The 11,342-nt window shown below is 35.2% G+C and overlaps 1 protein-coding gene and 1 long non-coding RNA gene across 2 annotated transcripts; both read right to left on the reverse strand.

Annotated features, from left to right (window-relative positions):
- Positions 1-3,109: 3,109 nt before the first annotated feature.
- On the reverse strand, positions 3,110-4,356 carry LOC124454692. Its single transcript, XR_006951571.1, has 2 exons — positions 4,175-4,356; positions 3,110-3,510 (listed from the first exon to the last, which is right to left on the reverse strand). It is a non-coding gene; the product is annotated as an uncharacterized LOC124454692 (long non-coding RNA).
- A 1,996-nt stretch (positions 4,357-6,352) lies between these two features.
- Positions 6,353-9,754, reverse strand: LOC124454691. Its single transcript, XM_047005467.1, has 4 exons — positions 9,597-9,754; positions 8,342-8,644; positions 7,037-7,102; positions 6,353-6,623 (listed from the first exon to the last, which is right to left on the reverse strand). The coding sequence occupies exons 1-4, from the start codon at positions 9,697-9,699 to the stop codon at positions 6,421-6,423; spliced, it is 675 nt and encodes a 224-aa protein (XP_046861423.1). The 5' UTR covers positions 9,700-9,754; the 3' UTR covers positions 6,353-6,420.
- Between the last annotated feature and the right edge of the window lie 1,588 nt (positions 9,755-11,342).

Below are 11,342 nucleotides of genomic sequence, written 5' to 3' on the forward strand. Positions count from 1 at the left end.
TTATTTAGGCGTTTAGCTATCATACAAAAGTGATGTGGGTTGGCGGTAGATCATATATATGTCAGTTGGGAACGTATAATGACGTCAGAATTTTAAAACTGACACTCTAAATTCTCTCTGATAAAGGCCTGTTTCATACGTCGCTTTTTACATGCGTCGAATGCATAAGAGACAAAAGAAAATGAGATAAAATTCCTCATTATCTTTTGTTTTGAATGTATTTGGCTCATGTAAAATGCGACCTTTGAAACAGGCCTAACCTAATTACAAACGTGATTCCTTTGTAGTTTCTTTAAACACGACCAATGCCAGGTGACCAGTAATAATAGAGAGCTTTAGCAAAAGTACGACTACGACAACGAGTACGAAGTTTGACCGTGTAAGGGAATGGCACGACGAAGTTTGTTGTCGTTGTCGCTTCGTCAAAATTTAGTTTTAGCTATAAACAACAGAACGAGCCTTTTTATTGTGAAAAACACAGACGTTTGCGAAGCAGCTACGACTCTATTTGTCAATAACGATATAAACTAATCAGTAATACTGATTTTGCGAGAACATAGGACTCTTCAGAGTGAAAAATCTTTACTATTTTAAATTTTATGTATAAAAAATATACCTGCTTTCTTTGCTTAAAAAGACATCGTAGTCGCGACTACGAATTTTTTACAAAACATCGTACTCAGATTGATGACGGCTACAGGCTGTTGTTGTCGCAACAATGTTTTCGCGCCAAAATGACGTAAATCGTAGCCGTACTCGTTGTCTTTGCTAAAGCTCGCTAATTACAAACAAAAGAGTCGTATGAAACAAACAAAAGTTTATCAGTGTGTGATGATTGAAAAACACAAAAGTCTCATCCATGACAGAGTTCTTTCATTTAACAATTTAAAACAAATCATGAAAAGCAACACTTGTTGCTCACAGAGAAAATAAATCAGGTTTTTCATCGATGATTTGAATATTAGAGCACAAAACAAAGAAAGCATCGTTAAATAATGCTTATGGAGAAGCGGAACTTGCCGCGGCTTCTGCGTGATGGGCAATGAAATGATTATAGCATAACACACAGATAATGACAAGGTTAAATAGTTGGAGTGTTATTAAACAAAAAGAATGATAGCACAGCGTTATAACCAACAACTACAAACAATAACGACTTATCTTTTAACATTTAATTAACCTTCCACCTCTCTTCCTTGTAAACGAGACAAGTCTATTCAAAAGCAGAGCCTTGCGCTACAGAGAGCCTTATAGTATAAGGCTCTCTATTTTCAAGAATGTCTCGTTTTAAGAAAATGAAAATTCTCAAATGTTGAAATAAGTGTGTTTAATATGAATATAACATTGTGCTAACACAGATAATGCTAATTATTATTCACTATGTAAGCAATCTCGGCTTTGATTGGTCAAATACCTGCAGATAATGCTCAATATCTGCAATTTTGACGTCATATCTACAGATAATAGTTTCTACAATTATGGCCGCCATTAAAAGCCAGTTTTGAAAATAAAACAAACAGCGATGTTTGCCACAGTTTCTAAAAACAATGTGAAAGCTTTTAAACGAAAAGGATTGCAGAAAGCGCTAAAAAAGCGGCGAAGCTGGCTTTGAACACATTTACAACATAGTTGAACGAGACGAACTTGAATAAACCGTCTGACGAAAACAAATCAGCGAAGGTTTGAAAAGTGTTTTATATTGATGACGTGGTCGAACGAAAACGGAACGCTACGTATTGTCGTGTAAACAGCTAACCGTGATATTTCGCTACACTTTAGCTACCAGTTCTCTTTCATTCGTCCCGTGTTGTGGCGCATAATTGAAAATGGTGATCATTTTATGTTTTGGAAAGCTCTTAATGACTGATTCCGTTGTAACTATTAAAAATCAATGTTGTTTATGACTGATGTCAAGAGATATAAACCAGAGCCCTGAAATGAACATCTAGTAATATGCAAATAAGAAACAGCGCCATCTTTCACAAACAACAAACGAATTTTAACGACAAAGAACAATTCTGTATAAACGCCCGCCAAACTCTAGCGGAAGTCAAACGGATCATTGTAAACGCAGTGAAATTTCGCCATCACTTTTTCGCTCTGGCGTAGTGTAAACGTAGTCTTAATAATACTTCAGTTAAGAAAAAAAGATGTTTACTGTGTTTGTACGGGCTTATGCAAATCGAGGAGACCTTTGGGAGAACTCGATAGCACATCAGTGCAAGCCCGAGACAGAAGTCGATGGTTGCACCTGCTCCAGAGCTCTCACAAACGTCTCCGAGGTTTGCATAAGCCAGTGCAAACACGAAAAACGTCTTTTATTTCTTTTATAAAACAACAATAATGGGAAAAAGACAAACATTTCAATTTTTGCTTTAAAATGTATTCATGATCGATTTGCAAATTCTCATGGACTGATGATTGTTTTGATTGATTTGATGGTTGAGCTCAGATGTGTTTTGCACAGGCTAATGCAAACACGGTTCTAGACCAATCACCGTACATGAATAATAGAACAATTATTGAATTCGTTTTTCACATGATATCATCAATTACTCAGACCTAGGTCAATGCGTATTGGGGTAAATGTTCCTGTAGTTATCTCGTTAAAAATGCCCTGATAACTACCAATTTTTTAATGATATCGATTGAATCAATCAGATTATCACCAGTACTATCGTAGACATGACTTGGCGCAGTGAATTTAGTCACACACATACAAATTAGCTAAGGTTTGAAAAATGTTTTATATTGATATGTTTTGATAATACTTCAATGAATAATAAAACAATTATTGAATTCATTTTTCGCATGATATCAAGAATTATTCAGACCTCAGTCAATGTTATCAGCCTTAGCTTCACTTCATCAGATAACAATGACATCGGTCTAAATAATTCTTGATATCATGCTCAACCTCATGCAATAATTGCTTATTATCTGCAATCAACTAAAGACAGTTCAATGACTAAAGACAATAGTTGACCCCCAGTCCTGAAAACTACTTGTCATAAAAGTACACTGGGGCGAAGCTAGAACGCTAATGGAAGGGGGGGGTGAACATCCGTTTTTTTAACTCTGCCTGGCTGACTTTTGAAAATACATTTGCTTCTGGTGTATTATACTCTTATAATAAATTTGCATGTCTAATTGCAATCAAAGTTTCGTCAACTATTGAAGCATGCAATATAATATTCTACTACAACCAAATATTGCTATATCACCCAATACCACACGTCAATCTGAAAAATTCTTAATGAGTTATTTTATGATTTAGATAAACAGTTAAACAAAATTGAAATTTTAGTTATTTGCAACCACTTGACCATCCTTTGAATACTTGCGTTGTCCTTTGCCCATATTTATCAACACAATGACAGCCAAGAAATGCACGACACTGGATGCGTACATAATAGCCATTCTTGTCGCACCTTGGAAAGGTAAAATCTGCGGGAGTTTCTCCACCAAATTCCGCTTTGAGTGCTTCCACTTGGTTCCAGCAAGGTGTCTCTAAACAATGTTGTGTAAGATGTGGTTTTTTTATACTATTTGGAAGATATAAACATGTCCAGCGTATTTGTAATGTTTTCGGTTCATTGATGTAAACGTAAACTAGTAACGCTACTCCTGATCGGTCTGAAAACGGCGCAAAAAAGTAACAGAACCGGGTTGCGTTTATACTGCACTAGAGCATAATTGTTTGAAAACGTCACTTTGCCGGAGCGATACGACCACACTTTCTAAACGTTGTCGAACGAAAACGGAGCGCTACGCCTTAATTTTTGTGTAAACAGCTAACTGTAATATTTTTCTACACTTTAGATACCAGTTCTCGTAACGCGTTGTGGCGCATAATTGAAAATGGTGATCATTTTATGTTTTGGAAAGCTCTTAATGACTGATTCCGTTGTAACTATAAAAATCAATGTTGTTTATGACTTATGTCAAGAGATATAAACATCTAGTAATATGCAAATAAGAAACGGCGCCATCTTTGACAAACAACTAACGAATTTTAACGGGAAATAACAATTATGTTTAAACGCCCGTCAAACTATAGAGGAATTCAAACGGATCAGTGTAAACGCAGTCAAATTTTGTCGTGACTTTTTCGCACCGTTAAATAGTAATGTAACGTCTTACAATTCTACTAAATACAACATTAGTTTCTCACCTTCATTCGTGATTTTGCTGGTGGGCTTTCCACTGGTTGTACAAACAAACATCAAGTAAAAGAGCGAAAAAAAAACAGACCATCTCATTGTGTTTGTCACCATGTCTGCTTAGCGGTTTCAATTTGCTGTAATGAATTTGATGAAATTTATTCAGATTGTGGCTATATTTATAGTCTGACAAATTGACACGTTATGTATACTTTGTAAAAAATGCAGTTGCGTCAATATGGCTGACATGTTAAGTGGGAAAGTATTTCATGCTTCGCCTGATTGCGCTCGCGAAAATTCCAGCTTTTCTTATTATTCTCGATTTGAATTTTGAAACGTTTGAAACATGTTGAATTCAGGTAGAAAAGATGTAAAAAAACAAGGGCAGTAAAACTAAATCATATATATGAAGCGACGATGAGCTCGAGTACAAAATAGCATGAAAATGTCAAGCCGCCTTCTGGCATAACTTCTTTGATCAATTAGTTAAACAACAGTCAGCTGCGTACATGCTAATGTAGAGGAAATAAATGATCACAGAAGTTCTTTGCCTTCGATTGTCCACCATATTTACATTTGTGCGGCAACGGGTAAACAATGGCGCCAATATTTTGACGTCATGGTATTTAAAAATACCTGATTCAACCGTCCACACGAATGGTGTGAACAAGTGTTCATTGAGACTACGTTCACGCTACGCATGAGCGAAAAAGTGACGGCAAAATTTGACTGTGTTTACACTGGGCCATTACAGTTTGGCGGGCGTTTGCACATAACCGTTATTTGCCGTTAAAATTCGTTAGTTGTTTGTGAAAGATAGCGCCGTTTCTTATTTGCATATTACTAGATGTTATACCTCTTGACTTAAGTCATAAAAAACATTGATTTTTAATAATTACAACGGATCAGTCATTAAAAGCTTTTCAAAACATAAAATGATCGCCATTTTCAATTACGTGCATATCACTTTAACTGAACATCTTGCCACCTTCAACTATTAACACGCTCGATTAAGACTACGTTTACACTACTCTGGATAGGTCTGAAAACGGCGCAAAAAAGTAACAGAACCGGCTTTCGTTTATACTGCGTAGCTTAAACGTAGTCTAAAGGTAGTATGCAAATACTATGGTTGATATTGGGCATTTTAGTCGCTTTAACGCAACAAAGTCGAACCACTTTTTTCTATATGATTGCTGAAGGCCTTTGGCTTATGGGCAAGCAATGTTAAAACAGCCCGTTATAGTAGACTGAGTTGGCCTTGTATGTGACAACAGCTTGCTATACTTTTCATATATCTTTACGACAATTCAGAACCGTGTTGCTTACATGACGTCAGCTGGACGTGCAGGCCCAATCACTTAGCGGTAAAACCGAGCGCTTAAAATGGTATAATTTCGCAACCTTGACGGACTTTACAGCCATAGGCGTACGGTCCAAAATATGGAAAGACGCCGTTTATTTCGGCAACAAATGACAAAGATTTTTAGATCTTGATATTTGTTCGTGTTGCGTATTTCGGTTGAATATTTGAGTCTGCATGCTCTCAATCACAATCAAATAGCACTTAGCCGGAGTGTAGTGACGTACATAATAGTCACGTGTTGACCAAGATCACGGTTAAAAAATCGATTCCGAGAAGATTCGGCCAGCAATGACGGGAACAAAGATTCTACAAGCAAAACATGAAAAGCAACATTTGTTGCTCACAGAGAAAAGAAATCAGGTTTTTCATCGATGATTTGAATATTATAGCGCAAAACATAAAAAGCATCGTTGAATAATGCTTACGGAGAAGCGGAAATTTTGTTCGTAGCTTCTCTGTGTGATGGGCATTTAAATGATTATAGAATAACACATAGATAATGCTCATTATCTGCAATTAACTAAAGACAATAGAAAACCCCAAGTCCTAAAAAATACTTTGCATAGAGGTACACTGGGACGAAGCTGGTGACTGGGGGCTGGATGAATGTTCGTATATTTAACTCCGCCTGACTGACATTTGAAATTACAATTGCTTCTGGAGTATTACGCAATAGTATTCTTATATGATAAATTTTGCTTGTCTGTATAAAAATTAAAGTTCTGCGTGAACTATTATAGCATGCAATATGATATTTTACTTGAGAGAAAGAAACAAAGGCGATTGAAAATCTGCCACAAAAGCCATCCAAAATACGCGTCAATTTGAAAAGTAATTTTTAATTAGTTATCGTACGGTTTAGACGAAAGTCAAACAAAATTGAAATTTCAGTTATATGCAACCACGTGACCATCCTTTGAGTACTTGCGTTGTCTCTTGTCCATATTTATCAACACAATGACAGCCAAGAAATGCACGACACTGAATGAGTTCATAATAGCCATTCGTGTCGCACCTTGGAAACGAAAAATCTGCGGGATATCGCCCACCAAATTTCGCTTCAAGTGCTTCCACTTTGTTCCAGCAAGGTGTCTCTAATGAATGTTGTATAAAGATATATTTCACTATCCTAATTGGAAGATATAAACATGTCCAGCTTATTTGTAATGTTTGTGGTCCTTAAGTATTTTTGGGAAAAAAGACGATATCTACACTAGCCGAACGATCGATACTTTATCTTTATGCAACGGACAATAAAAATGGCATGTCTTCTGTAGAAAAAATGGTTAAATATTTCGTCATCACTAACCAATCAGCATGCGAGATTTGTTCTGGCTACACAATAATTTAAAATAGAATTTCGAAACCTTGCATTTCTCCATGCTGATTTTAGAGTGCTTATTTGTTTTCAAATTTTTTACAAAGTGTGAATAATTGCACTATACTGTATAAGGACGTCTACTGAAGAGAATTTGTAAGCGAGCAGACCTTTAAATGGAGTATTTACCTTTACTGTCATCTTGGAGTGTAGTCACTTCAGGTTCAGGCTCCGTGCTCACAATTGACGTTGTGTCTAATAATTGAATTTAAAATAGTTTTTTTCTGTAAAATGATTGTAAACTTAGTCCTAACAACAATTTTACCAACAGAGATTAAAATTTGTATGTCCAGTACATTTTATTGCATACGCACTAAAATAACAAAAAAAAGGTAGTGACACTTGCTAACAACAAATATTTTTCCTACAAAGAAAGCCTAAAATTGAATTGTTTTCTTCAGACTTTAGTTCGTCTGGATAGTAAAATTCACTCTTGCTAAGATAACTTTCATCTAAATACACTTTGCCTACTCGTTCACCAATTTAAATCGCTTTTAACTTAATTTTAAAAATTTACATTTCACTTCGTAAACAATAATTGCGAAAAAATATCGCTTGTGCCCACGGGAAGATATCTTAAAAAGCTGCCCGCTCAGGCAGCCAATCAATTTGCTGTAAATCGAAAAATATCACTTTGGACCGCTAAATAAAAAATAGAAAAGAATATTTTATCCCTGCTTTTGTGGGAAAAAATTTCTTGTTTTCTATTAGCCATGTTATTAATTGAAAACCAAGTAAAAAGAAAACGTAATAATCTATGCAGATTTCCGTTCACAGACGAGAAAATGTATCGAAAATGACCGAACATTTGAAAATATTTTTTCTATCAGTTGTCCTAAATAAAAAAGTTAAACTAACAAACTCATTTGGCCAAACAGTGCTTTCTTCACTCATTTTTTATTAGACACATGCACACGTAGGGCACATTCTTTAAAGAAAAAGATAGATATTCTCCATTAGGATTGATTTTTGTATTGCATGTATTTGCATGATAGAAAACGCTTAGTTTTAGTTGGACCAAAGTTTTTCCCTCTGTCAGTTTCTGCACCGAGCTTTTATAAGTGTCATCCCCTCTTCCATATTTCTTTTTTGAACACTTACCTCATCTCTTAACATGATTTAAGCATCTAGAGACTACAGTTGATAACAGAATTACTTATTTTCAAAAAAATCCTATATGCCTTCTACATTTAACAATTTTTCCTCACAACATCACTGAACACATTCTTTTTTGTGAGATTTTTGTGAGATAGATAACAGTCATAATGGCCCTGTTTGCAAAATTGTTGAACAAACCTCAACTGTACCTTATAAATAACAATAAACCTGCTCCCGTCACGGTTTTTGCTGAACTCTTATTTCCTGTCTAAGCACTATTATCTACGTCATAAACATTATTTAATTTTTTATGATTACCCAATATTTCATCAATACCTGCATCAAACGTTGGCTGTGATGTTGCTGTTTGTAACTGTGTCGTATCATCAATTTTAGATGTCGTCTTTATCTGAAGCAGTTCACATTCCCACTGTGACAGAGATTTGTTTGACGTGCGTTGCCCGTATTTATCAACACAATGACATCCCTTGAATACAGAACACTGTCGCAAAGTGTAGTAGCCATTATCATCACAGTTTGGAAAAGAAACTGGAAAGGTAGCTAGACCTCTGCCGAGTAATATATCAATTGATTTTCGCTTTTCTTTCAGGTCCTTCACTTTTTTCCAACATGGCGGCTCTAATACATTACCAACATTAAAAAAAGGTAAATAAGAACATTTTGTTGCTGTTGTGCTGCTATTAAAAGCTCGTAATTTCATAAAATTTCTTTCGTCAAAAGCTCTTTCAAAACTTCATTAGAGATCATTTTTTTGTGTTTGACGGTCACCTGTCGTCTGAGTTGGTTGTTGATATTTACAGAACGAAACCGTTTCTTGTAAATAAATGAAAAATTGTAATAAGTTTGACAATGAATTTATTAAAACACGAATAAATTTTTAACAAAAAACAGCTTAGTTTCGCTAATCTTCCACCAGAACTTAATACAGCATATCATGCATATATGAATAAGAACCCTCCCCCCAATTAACGATAGCAATACCTCCCTGTCTTTCATATCAAAGTGTCATGTTTCTGAACTAAGTATATCCACCTTTTGCTGCAGTTGAAAAGACTATTCTTTTGACACCACAACAATGTAAACCATATTAAATTTACATAAGGTGTCATGGGTTTTCTCCCCAGGAAGCTAGAACCATTCTAATTTAAAAAACTACGAAGCGATTACGACAAGTAAAGGCATATCTCAATACAAATACAACTATAAAGTATTCTTCGATAGTGGATCCATGTTAGGTCAGAATACATAACTGAAAATATCTTTCCACTTTAAAATATTTAAGAGCGAATCTTCTTTGGGGTAATTTAAGGTTGAGCCTCAAATATTCTTTAGTAATTTCTGATAGAAAGCTTCGTTAAACAGTATTTAGTAATGTAAAAGTAATTTAAAATGAGCCTTTATTATATTTTTTTCCATTTAGCCTGGGTCCGCCACTGGCATTTTAAAATAATACTCCACAACATAGACGAAGCTTTACACGGCTACTTTGTTTATTAAAAAGTAATATTTGTTTATCAAATAGTAATGTGAACGTCCCACAATTTTACTAAATACAACTTTAGTTTCCTACCTTCATTCGTGATTTTGTTGGTGGGCTTTCCACTGGTTGTACAAACCAACATCAAGTAAAAGAACGCACATAAAACAGACAATCTCATTGTGTTTGTCAGCATCTCTGCTTAGCTTTTTCAATTTGCTGTAAAGAATTTGATGAAATTCATTCAGATTGTGACTATATTTATAGTCTTACAGCTTGCTACCTGCTGTACACTATGTTGGCAAAACAAATCCAATTGCGTCAATATGGATGGGATGTTGAATGGGGAAATAATTTCATTTGTTTTTGCAATAAGCATTTGACGAAAGACAAGTCTAATTAAAAACATCCTGAATTTTTTCAAGCCTTCTGTGAAGACATATTGATTGCAACGCTGAAGGTGCCAACATGTTAATGTAATTAAAGCGTTGAAAAATGGGATAGTAGCCATTTTAAATTATTACAATAACTGGACACATTTTTTGTCTTAAAAATCATTTATCAATATATGAAAAAAACTGTTTGCCAAAACCACGTAGACAATGCTACACAGTTGCCGATTGATATGGTTCTCATAATGTCAACGATTATCGATCCGAATGAATCGATCCGAACAATCGATTCTTATTACTAGTGCTCTGTATTAGGTTTCGTTATGTGTAGTAAGGGGCTGCTCACATGGGCCAGGTAGCCGGAATTCAGCGAAGCGTTAAATCACTTTTGCAAAAGGAAAAGATTGAATACTTCACAACAAAAAACCTAGTTGATAAAATTTTGTATTCTATGACTTTGCAATTTCACAAAACCTTTAAAAATGAAAACAAATTATTTGGCCTGACTTGAAAATTACAACTAAAATGACTTATGACTGTTAAGATAAGATTGTAAGTTTTGACTCAAAATTATTTCACGCTTTGCTGAATCCCGGTTACCGAATAGGGTCATAGAATAGAAAATTTGCTCAAATAAGTTTTTTGTTGTGAAATATTTAATCTTTTCCATTTGCCAATAAGATTTAACCCTTCGCTGATTCCCGGCGACCGCGCTCATGTGAACAAAGCCCCTTAGTCAAGAATTCAACTTTATTCGCCCATAATGCATTGTGCACAGGGATCATAATTTTTGCTAGATGGCCACTTTAAGGAATGACAGCAAGAGTGACAGACTATCATTTCGATTTCATAATAATAGTGATAATTTCGTTGTAGTCCATAATGTAAATGTCGGTACATATGATTTGATCATTGCATGCAAAAGCGAAATCTACAAAGGGAAAAACCAGGCGCGTAGCCAGAACGATAATTGGGGGCATATTCATATATTCATTTTATAATTCTTAAAAAGAATGGATTTCAAAAGAAACTAATACGGCATGTCATGCATATAAATATACCCCCCTTAATTATTGTTCTGGCTACGTGCCTAGGAAAAACCAAGCCTAGGAAAAAAAAGCTTTGATTATCTGTACGGTCACGAATCGCAAAATACACAGGAGGGAGGGAATCATTTACGGTAGTTTCACTTCGAAAGCTGAAAAATAGAGGTGTTGAATTCGCTACTGGAGATGGTGTGCTTATCTATAAGGAAATTAAGCTGATAGGAGAGACATGAAAATATTTTTTTCGTGTCGATGTGCATGGTATTCATCATATTTGTTCATCTCCACAAGAGCCCCTTTTACATTTCTTGTAGATAATGCGCATGTTATTTTATAGTTTATTTATTACATGATGTGGCAGTGCAGTGTCGACAATTTCTTCCCTTTTTTAATGAGAAACA

Source organism: Xenia sp. Carnegie-2017, unplaced genomic scaffold, assembly GCF_021976095.1.
Source record: "Xenia sp. Carnegie-2017 unplaced genomic scaffold, XeniaSp_v1 HiC_scaffold_3, whole genome shotgun sequence".
NCBI lineage: Eukaryota > Metazoa > Cnidaria > Anthozoa > Malacalcyonacea > Xeniidae > Xenia > Xenia sp. Carnegie-2017.

Excerpts from the sequence above, each read along its gene's own strand:
- LOC124454691 (XM_047005467.1), bottom strand. The coding sequence starts at position 9,699 with ATGCTGACAAACACAATGAGATTGTCTGTTTTATGTGCGTTCTTTTAC. Across the intron at positions 8,645-9,596 it reads CAACAAAATCACGAATGAAG|AGCCGCCATGTTGGAAAAAA; the intron begins GTAGGAAACTAA and ends GTAATGTATTAG. Across the intron at positions 6,624-7,036 it reads ACTCCAAGATGACAGTAAAG|AGACACCTTGCTGGAACAAA; the intron begins GTAAATACTCCA and ends AACATTCATTAG.